Below are 27,679 nucleotides of genomic sequence, written 5' to 3'. Positions count from 1 at the left end.
TTTTTTTTTTTTTTTTTTTTTTTATGAAACTTAAAATTTAAAAATTTCACAATTAACTTATTACGTGGTATTATTGAGAGATTCTTACGTTAATTTTTTTATATTAAAGATTGGTTCGATAATCATTTAATTTTTTTATTGGGTTTGTTTTTTCATTATTTGTCTGTATCAATTTAAATTGTTCATCAAATTTTAAAGATAAAAGTTTGTTTTTAGTATTTTAAATATATTTGTAAAGGTAGATAAATAAATTTAAAATATAAAAATAAAAGTTAAGTCATTTCGAGAAAGGCGAATCAAAGAGGATGGAGCTTCAGAAGAATGATTTAGAGTTTTCCAACGAACAAGAACCGTACATGAGACTTTCATCTCGCACGACTCTTAAGCTTACTCGAATATAGGAGGCATCCTTCTACTCTAGTAAATCCTTGTACCAGTTATCGTGCCTACGGTAAACACTGAAATAAAAACATACAGATTAGTATTTAAAGTTAAATTTTTAAAGAACCTAAGGAACATCAAATATGACCAATATTTGTCGGTGAACTCGAACAATATTTTGTTTTTTATAATACTATATCATATATGTGAGATAAAATAACTGGTATTATTTGAAATCAACTTAATATTTGATCATGCACTTCACATTATTACACCTGTTCATGTTATAGGTCGAGTAAATACATTTAATGGTGGAGCTAATTTTTACGACTTTTAATTTTAGAATTAACCTTATCCATTTTCTTATTTTGACTCAATAAAATTACAACTAATATATTTATAATTATTATCTCATCTATTTAATATAAAAATTTATTGATATTTTTAATTAATTTATATTTATTTTATTATTTGCCGGAGAAATGAGAGAAACTACTCATTAATTGCTCTAATTTGTCGTTAGTTAATTAATTATATTAATCCAATAAATTTTATAAAAAAGCAAACCTATATAATAATTTCGTATATATTATTTTATTATGTGGGAAGGAGTTAGGAACCAAACATGAAATATTTTATTATCTAATTAAATTTTAAACAATATTGAGATTTAAAACATAATTAAATAAAAATATAGGTTGATTTTAAATTATTGTAATATAAATTTAATGCTAGCTGATAAAAGGTAAAAATAAAAGGAAAAAAATTAGATAGAAAATTCATAGTTGAAACTTTTATTTTTAAAAGATATTGAATTTTAATACTTAATATTTGTATACAATTTTAATTTTATTTGGTTATACTAAAAAAAACACTCAAAATAAGTTTTTTAACCAATTTTTTTTATTTTTAAATTTTATTAGTTCATAAATATGTTAGTTACATTCTATCCATATATTTAAATTATAAATATTTAATATTTATACTCATATTTTAAATATTCTATTGAAACCCCACAATATAAAAGAGTAGTCCCGAACCATTATCTCAAAACAAAACAAAAGTAATATTATTTTTAAAATAATAATAATAATAAATATTTTTATTAATATGTTATATTTATAATTTTCGAGTGAATATTCTAATTATGAATATTTTCTCGGATGTTTCGATCCGAATAAAACTTTTACCTCAATATATTATTATTAAAATGTTGCTCTGAAAAAATTAGGTAAAAAATAGTGTCAAAAGCTTGTAAATAGTAAATACTACATCTTTACCTCTCACTGAACCTAACTTTGGAAGTTTGCATATTAGGGCAATTCCTATTGGTTGGATTATAGGCCACACTCACCAAATCGCCTTAAGGCTAAATGGTAAAATTGGTCCATAAAATTCTTACCATAATTTATCTTCGTTATTACAACCAAATCAACAATCAACCACTCAAAGAGTTCAGATCGAAATTTGGATTGGAATCTAGATTCAACACTTAATAATCTTGACATTTCTCTACCTCCCCTGCGACATCCTCGTTTCTAAGAGTGAAAACTATCCCTAAAAACCAACGCACGTCATTCCAGCATGTTTTGTTATCACTCACATGTATCCTAGAAAAATTTGAAGGAGGTCATCAAAACATAGAATTGCTCCAAGCAAACCACGTTTAACCATAGAGTTTCTATGATTACTGAAAAAGAAGATACATCCTATTGGTATAGTTAATAACTTTAAATTCTTTTAAGTCTTCTTAATCATCTTATTCTCAATAATCGGGGATTCAAATTCTATACGTTTTTCATTAACCATTTGATCTTACAAATTAAAAAAAAAAAAAAAAGATTTATTTGACTAATAAGTTTCTTAATATAAAATTGTCAGTTAGTTTCAAATAATAATGTGTGAGAGATTCGATGAATGATTCAATAATGGTGTGGAGGATGAGGAGAGTGGGGTCATTTGGATTCAGATGTTTGTCTCACCCCCCTTCTCTCCTTCCCTATTCCTCCACAGTCTTCTGCATATTTTCCTCCAGCTATCCCGAAAATGCCCTCCTACTTTTCCAAATATTACCGTCATGGCACTCCCCTGAATTCCTTTTTCATACCATACCCCTCGTATTTGCTTTATTTATACTTTCACCCCCCCGATTCCTTCAAATTATTTCTTGGGATTGATGGGTCCGCTGGATTGCCTTCCATACCAGTAAATAAGAATTTCATGGAGATCCAAACCTCTTTATTTTTATTTTAAAAGAATTAATTAATTAAACAAGAATAAAAAAATCCCACTGACTTAGACTTTCCATACAAAATTTAAATTCCAAACAAACCCCTACTCTTTAAAAATCTTTATGTTTTTTCCTCCTTTGACCACAAAACACAAAGAAAAGAGAGAAATTTGTACATGGATTGAGATATGACAGCTCTCTGTTTTTTCTCGTTTTTCGTTTCGATTTTATGACCTTACTCCACTTCACTTCCTCCCCCATTTCTGGCCGGCGATGGCCGTAGTCCTCCTCCATCACCACCATAACCACCACCGTCGCCGCCGTCTTCCTACCCTTTTTCTCTTTGCCGTCGTTCTCCTCCTCCTCCTCCTCCTCCTCGCCTCCGCCATTGCCGCTCGCCCCACCCCCATCAGTAAGTTTTTTAAAAAAAGAGAATTCATTTCCAATTCTTTCTTCTCAACCCCATCTCTCAATTCCTCTAATTAACCCATGTTTTGGGTTTGTTTCTGGTTTTCTTCGAACAACAGAGGAAACACAGTTGCTGACCGGAGGAGAGGAGCGAGTTGTGACACGGCGGAGACTCAGCGGGCCAGGGTCATCACCTCCTACTTGTAGATCGAAGTGCGGCAGTTGCACGCCCTGCACGGCGGTGCACGTGCCAATTCACCCAGGACTGAGTTTACCATTAGAATATTACCCAGAAGCTTGGCGGTGCAAATGCGGCAACTCGCTTTATATGCCATGAAATCTTAGGGAAGCTCTGTCACAAAACACTCTACTCTTTATTCCTTTCTTCTTCTTCTTCTTCTTCTTCCTCTTTGTCAAATATATTCCGCTTGATTTTTATGCCAATCTTGGTCACTTCAATGGAGGATTTTATGATTTCTTTTTTGGGTTTCATAATGTCTATAGGGTACGGTCTTATCAAAACTCCAAATCGTTCATTGATTTTTGTTTCGCTGCGTTGGGAAAGTAATTTAATGACCTTTGGAAATACAATAGTTTTTCTTTTTCTTATTACACTTTTCCCTTTCACATTAGACTAAAGAACCAATTTTTACTCATCATTCAAAAATTTTCACTTTTCTCTCTATATTTTCTTACATAATAGGTACATAATGGCCTGTGTTAGCTATTAATGGGGTGGAAAGTTTTTGGCTTGACATTTCGAAAAGGAGATTGGGGAACAGCATTCCATGTGAAGGGGAGGAATAAATATAGGTTAGCACATTACTATAATTAGGTCAGTAAGAGTTAAGTGGCCAAAAGGCTAGGAAGAAGGAAAGAAAAATATAAGATCTTGGTCGATTAGAGAGAGGAACAAGTGTCCTCGTGGATTCTAAGATCCCACATCGGTTGGAGATAGGGAATGAAACATTCTTTATAAGCGTGTGGAAACCTCTTCCTAGCAGACACATTTTAAAAACCTTGAGGAAAGATCGAAATGAAGAGTTTAAAAAATATAATATCTACTAGTAGTGGACTTAGATTGTTACACAAAATGAGTCAAGTATTTAAGGTAGAAGGTAGATGAAGAGAAACTAGGATGGAAGAACCTAAATCCCGACCTCTTGGTCGATGAATTTTAACCAATTGAACAATGTTTAGTTAGTTTAAAAGGTATGTTTCACGATTTTTTTACCTAAATAACGTGTTTGGTTTGGTGTAATATTCCAATCACTTTTTCTTTCTCAAAAGTGAATGAAATTCAATCTCTTTCATCCCCTTTCCCTCTCTCCTGAGTTGATAGACAATGTTCAGAAGACCCTCTATTATTATCTCCATTGAAAACTTGACCTTTTCTTCCCCTTTTACTCTACTTTTTCTATAAAAATTCTTCTAGGATTAGGGTTCAAGGGTATCTCCAAGTAAGAATATTTCACAGTCCTAAAACACCTCTGATAAAGATGGAGGATTTTGTTTGAGACTTTATGATAGTTTCCTATTGTAATCCTCAGAGTATGGAATATTGAAATCACTATTCACAAACTCATAATTTCAGATACAACAATATATGCTCTTAAAGCTTCTTTGAAACAGAAAAAAGTGAACAAACAGAGGGAAAAGATTTATCTAAATGTACACATCTTAACCTAAAAAAAATTCACAAACACGAAAAGAAATCGACATCGACACTGACTTAGTTCAAACTCGTAAATCTAGAAAGAACATAACTTTGACCTAATTCCAGAATTGGATTTTAAAAGATACAAAGGAGGGTAAATTAAATTTAACCAAAGAAAGAAAAACGTGTGAGCAGTGGACTAGAAATTATAACGTATGGTACAATGCCAAAAGAGGAGACTCTAAACAAACAAAAGTGTTCATAATTTTGTGACCTAATTCCAGAATTGCCCTTGTAGAAATGTCTATATTACTTGGTCTAGAAATTTATTTTATATATATATTATCAACAACCCAGTTTTCCCCCCCTCGTGCATGTGCCAGTATTGGGCCAAAAAATTTCAGCTCCCACGTGGGGCCATTCCCACTGCTGTCACCCTATTTTATATACATGTATTTTACGTACAATTTCTTTTAAAAAGGCAAAAAAATTTACAAAATAAAAATAAATAATTATATAAAAATTGGGGTCCGGAGAGTTTTGAATGGTCCATTCTCTCCCATTCAAATTATATTTCATTGAGACAAAACCCCAAAATTTATTAGATCCGTCTAATTTAAAATTGAATTCGAGTTTATAATTTACTTTATTTTGTAGAGAAGAAAATCGGGAATGTGTAATGTAGGTGGGGAGAGACAGGTTGAAAAAGAAGATGTGAAAGGTGGGGGCCATTACCCCATTCCTCTCGCCATCTTCATTTGGTTTTAGTTCTCAGATGGGTCAAAAAAAAAAAAAAAAAAAAAAGGAAGAGGAAAGGGGCTTATTTTGGTGAATTGATGGTTGATTTGATGGAGAGGTTTGGAAGGAAGGAGGGTGGGTGTTGCAGAGTTTTGGTGGTGCAGTCAATACCAAACACCATCACCCTCCCATTCCCATCTCTAAATTTTCATCCCTCCACAATTATCTACCCTTTCTGTGGACAATTTTCAGACACTTTCTTAGCCTTTTCTTTTTCACCAGACAAATGTGTTCTGAGTTCCTCAAAGAAAATTCCCCAAATCACTGCAACTTAAAATGTAAACAACCGATGATTTGTCTGGCTTTTGTGTTTATACTATTAATTTGGAAGGGTGAAGTGTGAGATACTACATCAGTTGAAGAGGATAACGAAGTATTTCTTATAAGGATGTGAAAAACTCTCTAGCATACGCGTTTTAAAAGAGGTTGACTACAAAATGTAACGGACTAAAACGGACAATATCTACTAGCGATGGGTTTAGACTGTTACAAATGGTATCATAGCCAGACATTGGGCGATGTGCCAGCGAAGACGTTGGCCCCTATAGGAGGTGGATTGTGAGATCCCACATCGCTTGGAGTGGAGAACGGAACATTCCTTATAAGGGTGTGGAAACCTCTCTCCAACCATATATGTTTTAAAACTGTGAGGCTGATGATGATACGTAAATGACCAAAGCGGACCGTAACAAAAAGTCAAACTACTTTCAATGACTTCTGGATCAAGAGTATATACCAAAACTAATTGGTATATGTTCAGAATGCCAACTACTGTGTAAGATGTGATTCTGGCTTTCATTTTTTTTACTACTAGAACGAAACAAAAATCAATCATGGACTATAATCTCCAAAGAAGCTCAGCAACAAATCTAGAATTGTAATTTAATCAAAAAATTCATATCATTATATGGGGAAGAGGGAAAGAAAAGAGAATATGAAGTATAGGGGGTCTGATGCATAAGATAATATCTAGTATGTATGATATGACGCTAAAATTATGAGAGTATGTAATGTTGCTGTCAGTAATTCAGTGTCGGGAGCATGTGCTGCTTCTGCTGTTGCTTTGTAAGGAGATGGGGAGTACCCTAGGGAAAAGAAAATCTCGGCTTCTTCTTCCATGTCTAAAATATTAGGGTATATTTAACAAAGAGAAGAATAGTGATGAAAAGAAGCCCAGCTATTTTCGTTGTTTACCACTCAAAAGCTTTCTTTAACTTTGATTTCTCATTCTATTTTTGGGAACTGTCCCTCTCAGTTTCTATCTTTTTCACCTAAAACCCTTGTCTAACACATTATGAATAGTCGAGTTAAGGCTTGAAGATGCAGTACAGAGCCATGTCTTTTTGGGTTTATCGTTTACAGGCCAACCTTGTGGAAGCTCTTTTTGAACCGAGGCAGCAAATTTAGGCTTAATCTACAGACATTCACCTAAGTTTTGAAATGGGTTCAAGTTGTTACCATGGTTTCTTCATCGGCACCCCCAACTCCTTCCTCCTTCTCCATGGCTTCGGCCTCTTTACATTCCTTTGGAGCTACTACGGATGTTGATTGAGATGCGGGGAACACCTGTTCCACCATCTTCGTAAGCTCTTGAATTCCATCATCTCCCATACGAACATCACTTTCTTCTATAATCTAGAAACAAAAGGAATAAACCCCAATTAATCTGCATCTCAATCCAACCACTTATCCAAATGTTTTCATTTCCTTCGTCCAAGTTCTTACATGAACACCAAAACAAAGCATCCCAGCAGAGGAAAAGAATCATGATCAAACAAAAGACAAGAAGACGAGAATTTGGTTTGGGATCTATTTGAAAAACAACCTTACTTTCCAAGAATGGCCCAGTAGTAGTTGAAAAGAGTTTAGAATGTTTGAACATATATTTAAGTCTCAAGAACAAAACTTAACAACTAAAAAAGCTCTTTTTGTCTTCCGGATCAAGACTTGAGGTGGGTAAAACCTCTTGGAGATTTAATCGAATGGGCCATAAGTATAATACAAGAAGCAGAACATTTGTACTCAGAGGTAAGAATTTTAGCATAATTGATTAAGATCACCCCCAAGTATTTACAGAACTACAGACTAGACTATTTGTGAATAAGTAGAACTTTTGTCCAAAAAAGCAGAAATGCTGTATAAGGAATCCTTCCGACCACCCCCAAGTCTTTACAGAACTTCAGACTAATTGATTGAGATCTACAGTTGAATTTTAGCTACAATTTCTGACATCTACTTCGACCAAGTTCTCAATACTCAGACAAATGTGCTCCATAGCTAGAGGAATCTAAAGCTTTTATAATTTCAACAGAGAAGTGAAAAGCAACAAAGACTACGTAAATCTGTTCTAAACATTAAAAACGCAAAAAGAAGGCGTCATATGAACATGGCTGAAATAGTATATCTCATCAGTCCTCTAAAATTTCTACAGGAATTCACGGCTCCTCGACTTCCTAAACGTAGGTTCTTCAAGAAAAAGTTGGAAGGCACAAATTAAAAGAAAAGGCCTCATTCACATATGGGAAAATCGAGGATGAGTTTAGAACAGAGATCACATACAAAAAAACATAGCATAGAGTATGAAGAATTCATGTAATGAAAGGAAGAAAGAGAGGGAGAAATTACCGGAAATATCTCAACCGGAGTAATCGGCCGCAAGTTAACGATATTCAGAATTTCAGCTTTCGCTAGATCATACTTTTTGGATTTGTCAACAAACTCAATAATAGCTTCTCTCGTTTGATAAGATGCAGGAGTTTGATTCAAATAATCATAAACCTAAAAACAAAAACAAAAAAAGATCCGATCGAAACTTGCAACATAAGAACTCGTAGGCCAGCACAGAAGAAGGAAATAGAAATATAACCTTGTACTCAGATGGTGCCACTTTCGCAAGAACCCTAGTGGGATCCTTAGCAGCTCCCTTTGATCTTAGAAAGTCGAGAACCTCGAAATTAGTAAGAGGGCCTGCGTTTGCCTCTAATCTGCAAACGACAGTTCCGATTAATTGAAATCTCATTTCAATCGCAGAATCAAGTAGTTCGAACAAGATTGCGAAAATTACAGAAAGAGTGAGGATTCAGAGCATACATTTTCATTGAGAAAAAGCTTCAGAATTTGGCCGGAACCAGAAACCCCTCGACGACGGCGACAAAACCCCTTCGTCGAGCCCAAATCGCCAATTACCGAACAAATCTCACAAATTGTATGCCTGGGCTCTGAAAATTGACGATTGGGCTTTTGCTTGAAATTTCTGCCCTTTTGGAGATTTATGTGCCAGCCCAATAAGAGCCATCTAATTTTGATCAATAATAAATTTATTATATTTGGAATAACTCGAGAGAGAAAAAAAAAAAAAAAAAATTAATTTTTAGGGTTTAGGATTTAGGGCCAAATTAATTTATTTTTAATAAAACCAACAATTTTAACATAAATTGGTAAAAATTTTCAAAAACTCATTCATTTCGACCAAATTTTAAATTTGGTTTTATTTACTTATCCACCAAGAAAGTTACCACTAAAAATTTAAGAATTAGTTATTTAATTTTAATAATTCTTAAATCTGTCTGTTTTTTTCCCCTTAAAATTCATGTTTTAAATAATTTATAATATTTTTGTTTATTTCTAATTCGTGAAAATTTGAGTTTGAATTTGAAAATAAATATTAATGTGCAATACATTCTTCTCATAAGAGGTATTGGGCCTTCCTTATTGGGCTTTTTTCAACTCCTCCCTATTGGGCCTGTTCTTTTTTGTTTTTTGTTGTAGTGTTTTGTGTTTTTAATGATTTTTTCTTTGTTAATTATTAATACTATTTATTTTCATAGATTCTATACAAATATATATATATATCCTAAATACAAATTTAAAATAATTTTATAATATTTCAATCCTGCATTCAAAAATTTGAAAGTTTATTAACACTTTTAAAAAAGATTTAATGTATAAATAGAGACAATTTTAAGAATCCTTACATCCAGTTCTTTGCACTCGCTTTGTCCTCACTTGCATACTATTCTCGAGTCCTTCTAACCTATTTTATTCTCATTCACATCCATCTCAAAAACAATTCATAGTAGAGAATTGTTCTAAATAAGACACTCTTAACCATAAAATTCTTGATTAAACCACTGAAAAGGAAGGTGTACCTTATTTTCATATTTTCATAGATAGTGACTTAAAAATATTCCTTCATTACTTAAAAATGTAAACAAATTTAAAAACAAATGATTGGAAGGCAAACATGAAGACAATGATTATCCCCAAGAAGGATAATATTAAAACAAATTTTGGGTAAAAAAGAAAAGAAAAGAAAAGAGAGCATCTTGGTTTCATCTTCACTGTTGTTGGTTTTATCTTGATTGTTGTTGGTAGTAGTGGGGGTTTGTATTATATTCCTCTTGACTGCCCTCACTCCAAGCTTACCCCTTTTGATTCCCAACACACCAACAACCATTTAAAACCCCTAAAACATGACTCACATGGACTCACTTTCATTCAAATTCCCTCACTTTACCCTCAAAATTCAACCATATCATTAAACACACAGACCCCATTTCCATAACCCTTGTCCTTGTCCTTTTCCTTTTCCTTTTCCTTTTTCTTTCCCTACCTTTAATCTATAACTCTTTTTTACATTACTCTGTCTCCTCTCTTCTCCGCTGCCATCGCTAGCAGCCGAGACACGCCTTGAGTCCATATCTCGTGCTCTCGCACGTTCTTGCATTCGAATTCGACGACGCCCCGCAGGATGGTCTTCAGGCCGAAGTAGCGACGGTGTTCTCCTCCTTCGAGCAGGTGGCGACCGGGCCAGGCGGGCATGTTTTTTATTACCTCCAACACGATATCTGAGAAGGGTGAAAAAGAAAAAGGGGCAGGGTTAAAGAGAGATCAAAGAGGCCCCTCCATTATGAACTTCTTTATTCTTGGTTTGCTTTATAGTATGTCACATTGTGTTAGACCTTTCATCAATCCCCAAATGGAAGACCCACATCCATTTCTGTTCAAATTATTAGACAAAAGACAAGACTATTCTCACTTACTCTTTTTCTTTTTTGTTATGGTCCCAGCTACGTGCCTGCTCTTCATCTTCAACATAACCTGCACAAAACAACCTCAATAAAGCACCTCCAGGCTAGTTGCTTCTTCTACAATATCATTCTGAGATCCCGAGAACTAAGCATTCTTTATAAGGGTGTGGAAACTTCTCCCTAACACATGCATTTTGAGCGGAACCCGAGAGAGAAAGCTCAAAGAGAACAGTATCTGCTACTAGTGGGTTTGAGCTGTTACAAATGGTATCAGAGCATCAGTGAGGAGGCTAAGCTTCGAAAGGGGGTGTGCCAGCAAGGACACTAGACCCCAACGAGGGGTGGATTGGGGGATCCCACATCAATTGGAGAAGGAAAAGAGTGCCAGCAAGGACGTTGGGCCATGAAGGGGGTCCATATCGATTAGGGAGGAGAACGAAACATTCTTTGTAAGGGTGTGGAAATCTCTAGCTAATAGACACGTTTTAAAAAACTTGAGGGAAGCCCGAAAGGGGCTGTTACAATCATTCTGTGCTAAACTTTATATCTTCAACAGGGTTCACATCCCAAGACAAAAGGCTGAACTAGAGTACTGAATGATTAACAGATCAAGTTGCAGATTAGAAAACTAGAACAAATCGAAGTCTCTTTAAGGCTTTTTACCTGATTCATTCCGTTGATGTATACAGAGACTATTTTCCAGTGAAGATCACCTGCAAATGAACAATAACTAAGACTCCACTTTGATTCTGATCAAACCCCTCAAACACGAACACGGAGATTAAAGATCATACCTTCACGAGTACGTTTCAGAAGCTCGCAGCCTCGAGCGAGAAACTCTCGGCTGCAAATGCCTAAGAAATTCTCTTCAGGATGGACAAGTTCACCACTGAAACTACTATTGGAGTTGCCAATGCTGCCATTCTCAGCAACTCCCATACCCTTATCTACTGGAATCACTGCAGCTATGTTCCACACTTCCTTTAACGCTCTCGCTTTAAGCGTCGCCGCCCCACGTAACGCTGAATCGAAACAGGAAGCTTCATGTTAATAAACGTCGGAATAAAGAATCAAAACCATGAAGTATTGAGCTATACACTACCAGTGGCTGCAGCTGCAGTTAGTGTCATGATATCACCAGCTGACTTGACATTAACAGCATTACTCAAGACTGATGCAAGGTGATCGCGTTCAGCACCCATTACTTCAGCTGCCTCAACGCATTGAGCAGCAACCAACGTTGCAGCAGAGGCAACAGCCATGTCAGTTTTAGCTTTATGTTCGTCTTTGCTAGAACCAGAAGAAGCTGCAGTGGCTGCAGCAATAGCAGCAATGGCTGCAGCCACACCAGCAACAGAAATAGCAGCATGAAGCTGAGCATTCTGAGCTCTTGTTTCTTCCTTCTTCTTCTCTTTCCTGTCCTTTAGCCATCTCCCAACAGTTTTTCCACCGCCGGCAGTGGTGGCTCCGCCACTGGCAGTAACTCTGTACTGGTTTACAGGGATGTTCGAACGGCCACACTGCAGAGATAAATTACAGATGGGACATCGATCGAAATGGATGACAAGAACTTAGATATGTGTCAATTTATGGGGTCCATACATCAATAAATGCCCCAAAGTGGAGACACCCATTCAAGAATTCGATTCAAATTAACATAAACCACTCGCCGGAAATGGAAATAATCCGGCAATTCGCCGACGGGAGGAAATTACAGAAACCCCATCAGAAACAGAGGCAAAATTATGAAAATCAACACCCAATGAGCAAGAATTGTCAAAAAAAAAAAAAGAACATCGATTACTGTGAAAGCTGAATATGGTCTGTAATCAAAGGAAGAACACTATAATATGACCGAAAGAGAAGAAATAAACAGACAAAAAAGAAGAGACAACAGAGCCGGCCTGAATCTTGGTGTCAGAATCGGCAGACCCAATATTCAAAAAACCGCCGGCGACAGAAGACTGACCTTAACGTCGTCGATCTCCGAAGGAGAGACAGGTGGACTGTCGGTTAATGAGCCACAACTTTGTGCGCCGTTGAGAGGGCCACTGCTGTGAGACAGTCTGCCAGAAGTTCGCGGCGAAACCTCTTGCTGCCATTGAGTAAAGAAAAGGAACAGATCATTAATGGCGGAAACGTAGAAATCACGAAAGGATAAATGCAGCCATGAAAATGGGTCGGAAATTGTAATGAATCGTTCTTACAATTAACCTCGAAAACACCATTTACGTTCTCGATGGTCGATTTGTAGTTGAAGAAGAACAATGAAAGGGGAAAAAATTGAAGACCCAATTCAAAATACAGAACCCCAGAGGATTAAATGCACTAGAATTGGATTAAAAAGAAACAAACAACAGGAATTCAGCACAAAAAAGTGGGATGTACGCTGCGTGAGACAAAAGTTGGGGGAAATAAGAGAAATCAGAAGTATGTTTTTATTAGTAGATAAAGCCAGAGAGAAAATGAGAGGGAGAACCAAAAACAAAAGTATAAGCAAAGTTCCAATCAATTTGAATCCATCCAAAACATGAAACAAAAATAAAGCAAATCCCATTATTTGTCCATACATGCTCTGCTAAAACAAAAACTCTGCTCCACCAAACTTACCGACTGTGACATAATCCGTTCCATCACCATCTGCGACGTTTCAGATGAAGCAAATGAAAACGGGTTTCCAGCAAAAGGGGTAATCTCTTCAAGTTCGCCGGTTAAATCCTCCAAAATGATGCCGGCACCGCCAGCAGCGGTAAAGCCATTACCGGCGGTCGGGTGCTTAGAAAGAGTCAAACGAGGAGGGGCGAGGGCTTTGGAGACCTCGAGAGCAGAGACGCTCCAAGAGCGGGAGAGGAACTCCATGGGCTCTAATGGGGTGTCCGGCGGACGGTAGACGGAGGAGGAATGAGACGGTGGCGGCTCGAATCGCCAAGGCTCTGTAGCTGTTTTTTCCATGATCGTCGGAAGCAAGTGAATCGGAATGTCTGTGTGAAGTGCAGAGAGTGGAGATGGAATTAGTGAGAGAGAAAGAGAAACGGAGCTGAAAAAACGATGTGTTGAACCTCTTGGAGCTTTATTGAAGCTCAGTAAAAATAAAAATTAAAAAAAAAATTATTATATTTTATTTCTAATTGAAAATAATTTCTTAATTTTTTTCTAATTTATTTTTACAGAATTTTTAAGATGTCTAATCACATGGAAAGTCCCATTTAAGCATATTTTCTATTTTATTTTCTTAAATTAAGATAGCAATTAAACTCAATGTAAAAATTCTTTTTTAAAAAAATTATGTAATAAAAATAAAGTTTATATTTACATAAATTAGAGGTGGATTTTTGCAATTTTCTTTTAATAAATATAAATATTCAGACGTATTATTAATTAAAAGGTTGAATTTAAAAATATTAATTATTTTTTATATAAAAAAAATGAAAGAGTTAATATATATATATATATATATTTTAATTGCGATGAGATATGGAGCAGAGGGGTTTTAGTGAAAGCAAAGAATTGTTTGGGCAAAAACGGAAAACATACCGTGGGAGTGAAGAAGAGAGTCCAGTCAGCAACCAAATACGCACTGGCCAATCACCGTGCTCACTCCTTTTTATACCATTTCACACGTGTCCCTCTCTCGTTGGCTGTTTTTTTTTAATCCTCGAGGCGAAATTTGGTATTTCCTCTCTTTTAACTTTCACCCCAAAAACTTTAGCTTATTTAATTTAGTCCTTTATTTTTTTAAAATTAAATTAATAAATGCTATTTTATTTATTGCGAACTAAAACTAAAGTTTTCTCTTTTTATCATTATTACTATATTTATCTATTTTTTATTTTCATTTTCTTTAAGGAAGCTTTGGATGCTCTATATAATGGATAATTCAAATTATATCATATCAATCAAATGTAGCATTTAATAATTCAACTTTGTATGCTTCATTAAAAACAACACAAATAAAATTATATATATATCAAAATTAAAGCTCATCTTAAATCATTATCATCGAAATTTGCATCCAGCTTACACAATTTTATGAACCAATCTTAAAGTCGACGTAAGACGTTATTTGCACTGGCTGTTTTGAGGCTATAGCAGAGAGTTTTAAGATCAAAATAAGATTCTATCGTTTTTTTATGAATAGCACGAAAAGTGAAGGAACAGTGCACGAGTCCAATAATGAAAGTTTCAAAAAAATAGTGTCTTATTCAACGGAGCTATTGAGTGATATTACAATTCACCAAGAGATACAAAGCGATGAGCCTTCTCATATCCCGATATAGGTGTGATGTTGTTTGTCAAAAAATAAATGATCCCTCAAATGTCACTTTCTCTAAAATTGGCCAAAAAAAACTCATGGGCCTAATAACATTCCAAGGGATAGGGATTTTTTCGTCTTTTCCAACACCCCCCCTCCTTTCTCCTCCATTTAATTATTTAGGTGTTATATTTAATTAATTATATATATTAATTTAAATTTTATAATTTTCATTAAAATTAAAATTAAAATTTAATCTTATCTTTGTACCTAGCATTGAATTTAATAATAGCTTTAACGGTTAACGAGAATAATTACTAATTTTAGAATTTCTAAAACCCGTGTGTTTTTTTAATTTGTTTTTTAAACTAGTGAATAATTATTTTTTAAACTAGGAATTTTAATTATGCAAATTATTCTAATTATTTTAATAAAAAAATCATTCTTTTTTTTTTTACCCAAAGTACAATAATTTACCCATTTCATTGCAAAATTCCAAAAACACCCTTACTCATCTTTTTCCTCTTCAAAATCGACATCCCTCCCCGTCAATAAAAAAAAATACAACCTTTTTCTAGAAAATAAAGTAAAATTTTTTATTAAAAAAATTAATCATCTTAGTCTTGTCGTTTTTACGACATGATGAAACATATGCATTCAGAATGTCAATAACTCTTTTTTCCGTTAAATAGAAAAACAAACGAGATGTATAATAATTAAATTAATGGGAGGGTAATTATGGTAAAATGGCAGAAAAATATTAAAATTCAATAAATTATTATTTAAAGATATATGAACTGTATCCACCTGGAAAAAATAAATGAAGAAAGGGCCCTTTCCTTGGAGTGCCTCAGAAAGAGGGAAAGAACTCCCAATCATTCTCATATATTTCTTTATCTTATCTTATTATTATTATTATTAATATTATTATATGAATATCTAGTAATTAATTACCCTATTAATTCAATTCATTCTTTTTTTTATAAGATGATTGAAAGAATATGATTGGGACGTAATACAAATTTGGTGATATACGTCAATTTGTTGTCATAAATGAGGTAGATATAGCTTTAAAAACAGGGTGAATTGTCCGTGCTTGAATATATGAATGCACAATGACCTCTATAGATAGAGGACGGTGTGCGAAGAAAGACCATTTTAAATAACTCGCTACAATTTACCCATAATTAATATATATATATATTATAATTATAATAGTAATTTATTAATATTATTAATTAAAAAAGTATTTTATCTCTCTTGAGGCAGTGGGACTGCTGGGAGCACCGAGGAATGTCTGTACTTTGTTCATATGAAACCCAACAGAATTGCTGCAACTCTCAAACATTTTTAATTTAACTGTAATTTTTGACCAATTTTTATGGAATTTTGTGTCTTTTTTTTATTTTTTTATTTACTATTTCAAGAACTCCTTGTTTTCTTCTTCATTTGTCCATTCAAAGTTCCAAAATCTTCACCATCTCCACAAATTAAGGCCTTTAATAATTACTATATATATAATGTTGGCTTCTTTTTGGATAATAATTACTTCACATAATGTTTTTCTAAAAATAGAGTGATAATTCAATTAGTGAAATAAAATCATTGTTTGGTGGGATAATATGGGGACACACACGTGCACATATAACATAAAATTATAAAATTAATTTGATTTTTTTAAAAAATAAATGTTCTTAGATACTGGCAAAATTAATTTAAATTTTCTAAAAAGAATAAAAATAAACTAAATTCTTTTAGATTCAACTTTTGATTTTTTTCTGTTTTTAGGGCCGACATTGGGAATGAATTCTCACGTGGTTTTTGTAAACATGTGTCTATTTTTTTAAAAAAAATATTTAATAAACATTTCATACGTATAAATTAGATTAGGTTAAATCGAACAAATTCGATAATTTACATGTTATTGAAAAGTTAATTAAAAAATAAAATAAATAGGAATTTAGAAGAAAATGATATTAAATGGGGATATATTTGAAAGGGAAAAGCAAATATAAAAAAGGAAAAAGACAAAAGGAGGAAAAGACGGAAAGGGCCATCCGTTGCAGAAATCTCGAGTGACACAAATTTTAAGAAAATATATAAAAGTAAAGTTTCCGATAATTTTCTTCATTTTTAAATAAAATAAAACATAAATTGATTAAATATAAGATTGAAAATTAAAATTATGTAAGAATTTAAATTAAAAAAAGCTCCCACTGTGTTCTCTATGATTATAAAAGCCCCGCCACGAATATATAAGAGGAGAAAGGGAGGAGCACGACGGCGTGTCGGAGGGAGTGGGGGCGGCACGCGGCGGCGAGTGGGGGGTGGGGGGTGGTGACGTACAGGAAGTGGAAGGGAATGATCTGATTTTATAATGGTAATGAAGGAAGGATGAGTGTTAATAAAGAGATGGGACAGAGTGTGGGGGAGGAACTGATTGAGAACTCTATTTCTCCACTACCGCCAGCGGAGTGTCTTCCGATGTGGGATTTGATTGGAAGACTTTGTCGTGGCTGTTGGGCTTCTAAATTTCTTATCATTCCACCGCCTCCTCATCTTTTGTTCACTGCAATTAATGTTTGATTAGATACTACATCCGAACGAAAAAAACTTTGATGGCAGTACATAACGAATCAAAGTAGATAATATCTGTTTATGGTGAGCTTGAGCTGTTATAAATGGTATTAGAGTCGGTCACTGAGCGATGTCATAGCGAATACACTAGGTTTTCAATGGAGGTACATTCTGAGATTCCATATCAGATTGACCATAATACGTAACAAGCCAAAGCAAACAATATCTACTAGTGGTAAACTTCGATTATTAAATATTAAACCTAGACATCAGGTGGTGTGCCATCAGTGACGCTAGCCCTTAAGGAGGTGAACTATGAGATCCCATGTCAATTAGAGAGTGGAATAAAATATTCCTTATAAGAGTATGGAAACCTCTTTCTACAGGCAATACGTGATGAGACAAAGCAGACAATATCTACTAACGGTGAGTTTGAACTATTACCATAAGCGATCATATGGCGTTATTGGGCTATAGATTCTATCGTACAGCCCAGGGACTTGTTGGTTAAATGCCAAAAAAGGGTATACTAAGTGGTGTGACTGTCTGCTGTAAGCATATATATACAAGGCCCATCATCTCAGAACTCGAATGGGGACCTTATTTCATACCCAAAAGGCCATAAGTAGCGGCCATGCACAACAAATACTACACACATAATCAACCTATAATCAAGTATAGCACTGGCACTACACATGTCACTCTATTTGATCAGCAGCAGTAGCGTCGCGACACATGTTACCACCGAGCTAATCGTCGAGAGGGCGTCTCGCTTGAGAAGTAATCCGCTAGCAGCTGCAGATCAAAACAGTTTGTATCACTTTCAATACATTCTAGTTTTGCAGAAGCATAATTGTATCAGTAAGGAGGAAACAAGTAATGATAGATAGTTGAGTGCTAAAAAAAACATCAAGTTGGGTAAGCTCATGTATCATCCCAAGCCCACCGCTAGTAGATATTCTCTGCTTTGACCTATTACGTATCATCGTTAGCCTCACAATTTTAAAACGAGTATACTAAAGAGAGGTTTCCACACCCTTATAAAAAATGTCACAATTCACCTCCTCCTTAAGGTCCAGCTTCCTCACTAGCACACTATCTAGTGGTTGACTCTGATACCATTTGTAACAGTCCAAGCCCACCGCTAGTAGATATTGTCCGTTTTAGCTCGTTAAGTATTGTTGTCGGCCTCACGGTTTTAAAACGCGTAAGCTAGGGAGAGATTTCCATACTCTTATAAAAAAATGTTTTGTTTCTTTCTCCAACCGACGTGGGATCTCACAACTCATGTAATGGAGGAAATAGAAGATTTGACAAGATAAAAAGTCGGGATTGTGAACTGACTGACCGTTGTTATTAGTTGAACTGGCAGTTGCAGGAGGGGAGCTCGCCACTGGAATTCCCAGTTCCTTGCAATCCATTCCTATTGAGCCTTCAAAATGATAAACAAACACAACATCAGAACAAGCTCTTCATCAGCTTAGTGAGTATGATATGAGCTTACAATCTTTGTAGCATGGAAAGGCAGTGATGTTGAGAAGATTATAGTAATCAGCTAAACAATCACATTTGTACGTCAATGGCGACGTCTTGTTGCACGAACCGCCTCCACAGTTGACCCAACTGCAAGCTACACAGCCACGAGCAAGCATAAAAAGCTGTTACTAAATTGTTATATTCACAAACAAGGTAACATTATGGACAATAGGTTTGGTCATTACGATCGAATATCGAGTCCTTGGTTCTTGGTTTGGTCTGTATGCCCGGTGGAGGCGCCAATGAGCACGAGTGCGTCAAAGTACCTGTCATCAAGACAAATCCAATGTCCATCAGCATCATTCATACCACTGAACTGTTTAAGATCAAGACCCTCAAAACACTAAATCAAACATGTCTACTAGGGCTCGGCTTTCGCTCATAGTTTTTAAAACGCGTCTACTAAGGAGAGGTTTTCACACCCTTATAAAAAAATATTTCGTTCCTCTCTCTAATCGACGTGGGATCTCACAATCCACCATTTTTCAAGGCCGAACGTCCTCTTTAGCACTCATTCCTCTCTCTAATCAATGTGCGATCTCACAGCCCACCTCCTTCAGTGTCCAGCATCTTCTTTGGCACACTGTCCAATGTCCACTCCTTTGGAGTTCGGTGTCCTTGTTAGCACACCGCCTCATGTCTAGCTCTGATACCATTTATAACAGCTCAAGCCCACAAAAACAAAATATTGTCCTCATTGGCTTTTCCTTTCAAGCTTCCCCTCAAGGTTTTTGAAACGCGTCTGCTAGGAAGAGGTTTCCACACCTTTATAAGGAATGCATCGTTCCCCTCTCCAACTGATCATTAAGTATCTTGTTCGAAATGGATAGTTTAAGATTACAATGCTCAAATGAAGAACACTACTATGAATAAATGAAGTTTTCCGAAAAAACCTGCTAGTGGAGGAAGACCTCCTAAGGATAAGAGACATAGGGCTAAAGAGAGAGCCAAAAGAGGATCTTTTGTGTATAATCCTGCATAATCTCGAATGTTATCAGTTCCGGTACGTAGACCAAATGATACAATGCGAGCAAAAGTTCCTAGATTCATGGCAATGTAGAACAGCATATAAGTTATCATGCTTGCATATCCACCATTTGAGTCTCCAACAATTATTCCAATAATTACATATCCGATTTGACCGATGGACGAATACGCAAGCATACGTTTCATGCTTGTTTGAGTAATAGCAATGAGATTCCCCTAAATCTACTTCTTACCAGCTATCTCCATAATAACTCTTAGCAAATACATAAATCAAACAGAAACAAGTCCAAATTTGCAGCGTCAAATAGCTAGCTGCTGCAACAGCTATGGCTAAGAACGTAGCAACTTTTCAAACAAAAGCTTCATAACAGAGAGAGGAAACTGACAATTGGGTATAATGCAAGGAAGAAACTTGAAGTGACCATCATCATCATCATCATCAGAAAGACTCTTCTTCCACCCAGAATCACAATCACATTCAAACGAGAAACTATCATTATCAGAAGGTTTACAGCTCCCTTTCCCACAGTTCACTTGCTTGCAGACATCCTCTGCCATTACAAACCCAATCAAAACAAGAACAAACACCATCTCCAATCAAGTTCTTCAAACAAACATGAAAATATCAAGAAACCCAACAAAGAACAGCCACAAAAATCGCAAAAACAAACCGAAAATGGGCGAGAGAAGAGGCGATAATAGGTCGTTGAACTCATTAGCCGCTGCAGATTGAAGGATGAGCAGCAGAGCAAGAACAGCAATGGCCGCCATAGTCCTCTTACGATCAGAAACTAGACGCGTGCTCTTGAAATAGCCGAATCCCTCGTAATTGGGGTTTTAGGGGACGGCGCGGGTAGTTGGAAGTTGGGGTTTTTTGATGCTTTTCGTGGATTTAAACTTATAAAGCGCTGTGATTTTTCCCTGTTCTAACCTTATCAGAGCTTAAGAGACAATAAAAGTCCAATGTTCATTAAATTTTCGGCCGAACCCAGCATGGAAGTCCACGATCACATAAATGAACTTGATTTATCGCAGTAATGGAAATGGACCGTTGCCATCTTAATTTCTATCCATAAATATCTGCTTTTATTAATTAACTTCCATTATGATTCTAATGGCCTAAGAATCATACTTTACCATCTTAATTTTGGGCGATGAATCCAATTTAGTAAGAAATGAAAATATTTTACCATTTTAAATAATCCGACATGATCCTTAACCATTGCTAAACTGCAAAAACTTGTTTCCTAATTGACAGAAGAAGAGGCCGACATTTGCAACTTTTCTACCCTCTTTGGATCTCAAAGTTCATCATTTCGACCTCCATTTTCAGATTATTCTGCGAAAGTTATCCTTAATGAATAGTAACTCTTATATTTTTACTATCATTTTTAGTGAAAGATCGAATTATCGATTTTTAAAATGATAATTGTGAGATCTCACCTTGGCTGAGAAGGAGAACCAAACATTTTTTATAAGGGTGTGGAAATTTCTTCCTAACATACACATTTTAAAAACTTTGAGGAGAAACTCGAAAGAGAAAGTCTAAAGAGGACAATATCTGATAGCGGTGGACTTGGACTGTTACGAATAGTATCAGAATCAAACACCGAGCGATGTGCCAGCGAATAGGCTAAGCTTTGAAGGGGGGTGGACACGAGGTGGTGTGCCAGCAAAGATGCCAAGTCCCAAAAAGAGTGGATTAGAGAGTCCCACGTCGATCGAGAGAAGATAACAAATGCAGCGATGACGTTTAAACTTATACTCGGGTTCCATTTTCTACCAAACTCTTTTGACTCCCTCACTCTCTTTCCCCTCAAGATTGCTTCTTGAGAGGTCTTTGTATTTTAATGTTCTTTTCTTCTGGGATCTATAGCACCCAACAAAAAGCCTGAGGTGCACATGCTTCTATTCCTTTAGGTACACCCTAAACGGTCCCTACAAACTCCTCTCTTTTTTAATGTTTTGTATGGGACGGGAAAAATAGTTTGAGTTCATTCTTGAATTAACATGATCAATCAATTTAAACGTAGCTCAACTAGTTAAGACACTTTGTACGAACTAGAGGTTCATATGCCTACATTACAATTTGGTGCAACGTGGATCGAGATTCTAAGTAGAAACGCAACTTCCCAAATTGGATCCAAAAAGACAACTCTCAGTTGCTTAAGATTCAAGTTTGACACTCAAGTTAAGCTTTTTTGCTTTTAGTTTTAGCCCTTTTTCACGTGGTCAATTGTACACTTAACAAGGCCACAGTACAATTAACTCTGCAACAGCTGCTAGAAGGACTTTACCGATGGCTTGTCTGTGGAGCTTCCTTTCTGTTTCTTTCCCCTCAAGTTTACACCAAATCCATGCCATCTCGCTGTAAAAATGGAAGTTGAAAAGATAAGAAGACATGAAAGCAAGAGTTTTTCTTGTTATCAAGGAGTAAACTAGAAGCTGCTCTTCATTTCAAGAGAGATTTATAAGTGGTTTCTATTTGCTTTCTTCTATGATTCTAGAGATTACTCGAGGGAGGAGGCGATGGGAAAGACAAGCAAATGGCTGAGGAGCTTTCTGACAGGGAAGAAAGACAAAGAGAAGGAAAAACGCTCGAGTAATCAGAATTTTACGTCTACTTCCGAGTGTCCAGCCACCCTGATACCGATTCGACACAATCCTAAAGAGAAAAAAAGATGGAGTTTTCGAAGGGCCACAGCGGCGGTGTCGAGAGACTCATACCCTCTTGAGATGGTTGCCACAACAATGCCTGTTGCTGCAGCTGCACAGGCTGCAATGGATATGGATTATGAAGAACAAAGGCAAGGCTTGGCCATTGTAGTGGCAAAGGCTGCGGCAGCTGATGCTGCTGTGGCTGCTGCCATCAAGATTCAGTCAGTCTTCCGGTCTTATTTGGTACCATAACATGAAACTTTTGTAGTTATTTCCTTTTGGATATGCAGATGGTTACCATTTACCAATCTCCTGGTGATGCTGTAGGCAATAAAAGCACTCAGGGCATTGCGAGGATTGGTGAAGCTGCAGGCACTAGCTAGAGGTCACCTTGTTAGAAAACAGGCCAAAGCTACTCTCAGGTGTATGCAAGCATTGATCATGGCTCAGGCTCGAGCTCGTGCCGAACGGATCAGGATGATCGAAGGGAAAAACCCTTCGGTTAACAAAGATCACTTTGGTTGTACTGATCATGTAAGTATATCATTCTTTTGCCTAAACTTGCAGCTTAACTTGAACGTTGCTTGAAACATCAGTAAAGTAGGAACTTCAACAAACCCATTTCAATATTGTGAATGAAGGTTGCAGAGGAAAAGATTAAGATTGTGGAGATGGATCATGGAGAGAGTATACGAGGCTCAAAGAACAGGACAAGACATGAACGTAGGTTCACACATCAAGCACACCTTGTCTCACTAGTACCATCTACTCGAACCGACATCGACCCACAAGGTTGCAGTCGTCATTTCGAGGACCCACAAGATTCCACAACAAATTGTATGCAGTCTCTGTCTTTTGAGTATCCAATGTTCCCAAGTTACATGGCCAATACACAATCTTCAAGAGCCAAAGTACGGTCACAGAGTGCGCCAAAGACGAGGCCAGAATCATTTGAGAGACAATCAAGCAGAAGGTGGGCACCAACTGAGCGATCGTCTTCTCATATGGGCTGTGCACCCCAAGACTTCCAGTATCCATGGACAATGAAGCTTGCCAAGTCTGCAAGTTCAGTCAATAATAGTGAATGTGGTTCCACATGTACAGTGCTCACAAATACCAACTACAGATCTCTTGTTGCATGTGAAGTAAGAAAAGTTCCTGACTGCCACTGTCAGGAACCACTCTGTACAGTGGTTCCATGTTTAGAATTCAAGGACAGGAAATGAAGAATATTGATAAGAACTCTGTTCCATGTTTAGCAACGCTACATAACAAAACAGCAATCAACAATCGTACAACATAGAATGTCTATTGTTTGAAAAAACAAAAGCAGCTCTCAGTTTTCAAACTTCCTACAGTTCTATCTGTGTGGGCATGGTATGAATGTGAAACGCTTACAAACATTCGCGAAAAGGCCTTCTAAGAACCTTTGTTGGCAATGCGCTCTTCAGAAAAGACGATGATAACATTGAGAGTTCGAACCCAAGTCTGGCTCCATTGACTCTAAGTGCTCGACAGCTTTTCTTTAAATATGCGCGGTATTAGTTCATGTGCACCGATATCCAGAACCTCAGGATCCCTGAAAAATAAGACATGAATGCTGTGACCATGGATACCGATCTCAAAGTTACTAAAACGTTGATATTATAGTCTATAGATGAGAAAAATCCAACAAACCATAAAAGTAGTTAATTAACAAAGGATGATAGATAAATCGTTCGCATAAACCATAGTTTTGTACAGAGCTTGATTCTTGTCCATGGAGATCATCTTGCAATTGCTTTATGGTAAAGAAAACAACAGGTAGCAATCGAACTGAGGTTAAAAAACCACATGAAAAACACACGAAAATGGGGGAAACCTTCCATGTCAAATAAAATTATGCAACCCAGACGTAGAATTGAGGCGAAAGAAACGTTTAAGATGATTGTGTTCCTTGATGGCAGTTTTGCATAGAACAAGTGCAATTTATATGCATGAAAAACACCAAGTGTAGCAGCAGAGAGAGAGAGAGAGAAAGAGACCGGCACAATGGTCGTCCCAGTTCATTGGAACTAGGAACAAACCATAGCTTTCTTAGGGAAGGAGTTTCAAGCTGAACAAAGAAACCATCATGCTGTCCATGCTTCCATTTTCTTGAACCTTGTCCTTTCCAGACCTGCAAACAATATTTATTTTTTGAGAATTTTTGCACAACTAAAGGTTCCTAGGAATACTATTAGAATAGTGACAAAAAAGTTGTTTATGAACAGAGGGAGTTAGAGGAGATGAAGATAGATGTAAAAATGGAGTTTTATGGATATATTATATCTTTGCTATGTAGAAACAAAGACATTAAACTTCACCTGTGGGTAAGATATCAAGCTTTTGGGAGCAACTAAGCATGCTGCTCGGGCGACTGAATCCTCGGCATATTTCCTTAAGAATTGAAAACAATCACCATGCGTGTGAGGCGATGCAAATGCCTGCATTGCACAAAAACAGGAATAGTTGGTATATAATGGTTACACCGTTTCTTTTAGGAACCAAATAAACAGTTCAGACTCAATATTTGAGTTTTGAGAATAACGGGAGACAGCGAACACCTTATCAATGTTAACAATTGGAGCATATTTTTCGGTATCCGTCTTTTCCTTATCGAGTAAATAGTACACTTTAGCATCCACATTGGAAGTTTCATGCCATGATCTCACAGCAGCCTCCATTGTTTCAACAAGAAAAGAAAATATGTCTTTGCAGCCTTCTTCCGAGCCATATTTGTCAGACTGCAAATAGAAATCGATGGTTATCCGTACACGTCGGGAGGGCTAATTCAAGAGTAAATTCATCTCTAGAGAATCGAAACGTGGAAAGTTGCTATTTTCATAACCTATTACAGTATATGCTGTGAAAATAAGCCTCGGTTGGATGAATGCAACTCACCAGTTCAGATTTCAGCTTATCCAAGTGCTTCTTCATATCTATATTTGATCTCTTGTTCTCCACTTCTTGGGCTCTCATTTTATCTTTCACTAACTGTGAAACCCTTTTGATCTTTCTTGAGACTTCTGCACTTTGTGGATTGTACTGTAAGGCGGCTTGAAATGCAGACAATGCCTACAACAAGAACGTTTGAACTATCAGATGAATTCAGCCATAGTTAGTAAATATTATGTACGTCATTGACACGAACGTTGCAAGGAAGCATTCAACATACATCGTCATATTTTTCCATGGCTTCCAAAACGCATCCCTTTCTGAAATATCCCTGTGGCATATCAAAACTGCAGAGACTGAATGAACGGAACTGAAAAGGATCTGGCTCAAACAATACATGGAATGGAATTTGTTACCTTTTCCCATTGTGGGTTCAATGAAATTGTCATCTCAGCGTCGGCAAGTGCTTTGTTAAGCTTAACTAGATGCAGAAAGGCAGCAGCACGATTGCTGGAAAACCGAAAATACATCAGCTCAACTTATACTTTGTACAAGCATATGGTAACGAAGCACAAATATTGTAAAACTATCCATTGTCTCGTCGTCTCGTGTGCTGCCAGCCAATGATCAAAATTAGGCAAATGGACAAGTGTAATTCACCACAACAAATTAAGGAAACTTCAGTTTTTCCATTTTCTTTGTAATTCCAGTTTGATTGCAAGTGGGCATGAGTTCCTTATAATTCCTCCAATTCAGAAAAGGGTTTTGCAGCTGACTGAAAAGTGGATGTTGGCCTATGTTTCTCAAATACTATGCATGAGTATGCAACTTTCTTCTTCTTACAGACTAGACTGTCGTAAATTCAATAGCCTAATCTCGTTTTTCTTTTATATCCACGGCTGACCAAGCCAACTTGCACATAATCACTACAAGGGAAGTAAGATTCGGATTACCTTGTTGATCAAATATCTCAAGGCAAGAACACTTGTTTGATATTCGAATCACTCCACAAGCAAGATTGATCATGTCGAGCTCGAATAATTCTACATGCAACCTAAACTACATAGAATCGCAAAGAAACTTAGCCGGCTCCTTTGACTACATTTTCCAAGTTTCCCTTACAATGATAACATGACTTTATATAGCCTCAAAATGAAAACCTTTAACCTTCCATGAGGCATTCAAAGAGTCGTAACTTTCATACTTTATGACAATAATTAACCACTATAAATGTAACTTTAAATAAATAAAAGTCTCAAAATACATTCACGAATATCCAAATACTAATTTATGAATAAATGAAGCTCTACTTGAATGAATCTTGATTGATATTAATATTGCATGATTGAGATGCCGCGTTGGTTCATATCACTTGTACTACTTACATTAGCCTTTATTGACCACTAGGCCATGGTGATATTCTATAACCTAATCAGTGTTGATGAGCTACCGGGAGTCAATAATTGAGCTCTCGACTAAGGTAACATCCAGATCAGGAGAAACATTGTATTCACAATCAATCAAATAGTGCAAAGAACACACGAGAGTAACATTCTTAATAATTACGAAAACAGTATCAAGCAAAAGAAAAGGGAAAGAGTAATATACCTATAAAGAGCATGATTCGAAGGGTCTAGCTTGATAGCCTGAGTGTAAAGTGCAGCCGCTTTGAGATAGTTTCCTGCTTTGAAAAACTCATTGCCCTTGTCCTTCAGCGACGCCTCCGCTCTTCCGCCACTGCTGCCTGTAGCTGATCCTGTCTCTGCTTCCGCCATTGATACTCCCTAGTTGATTTATGTGCAGTGAAACTGGTGGGGCAGATAGAAACTACAGAGAAAGAAAGAGCGGTCAATCCGGTGCCGGAGGAAGGGTAGAATCGGCGGAGCGCCGCTTCCCTTCTTCAAAATCCGAACTTTTAAGCGTATTTTTGTGAATTGCTGGAAGCGCAGAAGCTAACTAAGGAGAACGAGAGGGACAGGGGGAAATTTTTTATTTTGTTACAAATTACCTTTAAATGTTTGCCCAAAAATTAATAATTATATTAATTTTTTAAAGTTAATTTATATCGATAAAATATAAATAATATATTCAATAATTCTCAATTATTTAAAATTATTTATTATTGATTAAATAATTATAAGTTTACATAATATAACTAAAAATATAAAAAATATAAAATATAAATTGATAGAATTATTAATTTAATATTTTTATCAATACTCCTATCTATTTTTTCAAGTGTTTAAATT

At 36.2% G+C, this 27,679-nt stretch overlaps 6 protein-coding genes across 7 annotated transcripts; 2 read left to right on the top strand and 4 right to left on the bottom strand.

Annotated features, from left to right (window-relative positions):
- Positions 1-2,309: 2,309 nt before the first annotated feature.
- Positions 2,310-3,628, top strand: LOC111436899 (EPIDERMAL PATTERNING FACTOR-like protein 5). The gene is made up of 2 exons (XM_023074691.1): positions 2,310-3,023; positions 3,139-3,628. The coding sequence occupies exons 1-2, from the start codon at positions 2,885-2,887 to the stop codon at positions 3,354-3,356; spliced, it is 357 nt and encodes a 118-aa protein (XP_022930459.1). The 5' UTR covers positions 2,310-2,884; the 3' UTR covers positions 3,357-3,628.
- A 2,727-nt stretch (positions 3,629-6,355) lies between these two features.
- LOC111436740 (DNA-directed RNA polymerase III subunit RPC9-like) lies at positions 6,356-8,654 on the bottom strand. The gene is made up of 4 exons (XM_023074453.1): positions 8,565-8,654; positions 8,341-8,458; positions 8,100-8,252; positions 6,356-7,109 (listed from the first exon to the last, which is right to left on the bottom strand). Exons 1-4 carry the CDS (start codon positions 8,570-8,572, stop codon positions 6,921-6,923), a joined length of 468 nt encoding a protein of 155 aa, XP_022930221.1. The 5' UTR covers positions 8,573-8,654; the 3' UTR covers positions 6,356-6,920.
- Positions 8,655-9,720: 1,066 nt separating this feature from the next.
- Positions 9,721-13,560, bottom strand: LOC111436961 (VAN3-binding protein-like). Of its 2 annotated transcripts, none has more exons than XM_023074770.1 (7): positions 13,115-13,560; positions 12,474-12,599; positions 11,607-12,024; positions 11,299-11,526; positions 11,168-11,217; positions 10,517-10,574; positions 9,721-10,321 (listed from the first exon to the last, which is right to left on the bottom strand). In XM_023074770.1, the coding sequence occupies exons 1-7, from the start codon at positions 13,454-13,456 to the stop codon at positions 10,107-10,109; spliced, it is 1,437 nt and encodes a 478-aa protein (XP_022930538.1). In that variant the 5' UTR covers positions 13,457-13,560; the 3' UTR covers positions 9,721-10,106. The 2 variants fall into 2 exon arrangements, with proteins under 2 accessions (XP_022930538.1, XP_022930539.1); XM_023074771.1 differs by lacking the exon at positions 13,115-13,560 and adding an exon at positions 12,712-12,945.
- Positions 13,561-17,819: 4,259 nt separating this feature from the next.
- On the bottom strand, positions 17,820-20,770 carry LOC111436748. Its single transcript, XM_023074463.1, has 6 exons — positions 20,528-20,770; positions 20,243-20,407; positions 19,055-19,135; positions 18,838-18,963; positions 18,682-18,765; positions 17,820-18,128 (listed from the first exon to the last, which is right to left on the bottom strand). Exons 1-6 carry the CDS (start codon positions 20,625-20,627, stop codon positions 18,037-18,039), a joined length of 648 nt encoding a protein of 215 aa, XP_022930231.1. The 5' UTR covers positions 20,628-20,770; the 3' UTR covers positions 17,820-18,036.
- Positions 20,771-22,233: 1,463 nt separating this feature from the next.
- On the top strand, positions 22,234-23,747 carry LOC111436944. The gene is made up of 3 exons (XM_023074744.1): positions 22,234-22,757; positions 22,842-23,048; positions 23,156-23,747. The coding sequence occupies exons 1-3, from the start codon at positions 22,386-22,388 to the stop codon at positions 23,738-23,740; spliced, it is 1,164 nt and encodes a 387-aa protein (XP_022930512.1). The 5' UTR covers positions 22,234-22,385; the 3' UTR covers positions 23,741-23,747.
- On the bottom strand, positions 23,723-27,439 carry LOC111436945 (serine/threonine-protein phosphatase 5-like). Its single transcript, XM_023074746.1, has 8 exons — positions 27,039-27,439; positions 25,847-25,940; positions 25,711-25,761; positions 25,437-25,610; positions 25,100-25,279; positions 24,860-24,979; positions 24,539-24,672; positions 23,723-24,093 (listed from the first exon to the last, which is right to left on the bottom strand). Exons 1-8 carry the CDS (start codon positions 27,203-27,205, stop codon positions 24,018-24,020), a joined length of 996 nt encoding a protein of 331 aa, XP_022930514.1. The 5' UTR covers positions 27,206-27,439; the 3' UTR covers positions 23,723-24,017.
- Positions 27,440-27,679: the final 240 nt, after the last annotated feature.

This window comes from Cucurbita moschata, unplaced genomic scaffold, assembly GCF_002738365.1.
Source record: "Cucurbita moschata cultivar Rifu unplaced genomic scaffold, Cmos_1.0 Cmo_Scf00060, whole genome shotgun sequence".
Lineage (NCBI taxonomy): Eukaryota > Viridiplantae > Streptophyta > Magnoliopsida > Cucurbitales > Cucurbitaceae > Cucurbita > Cucurbita moschata.
Note: the sequence above shows the minus strand (reverse complement) of the source record. Positions and strands in the feature narration are given on the sequence as shown.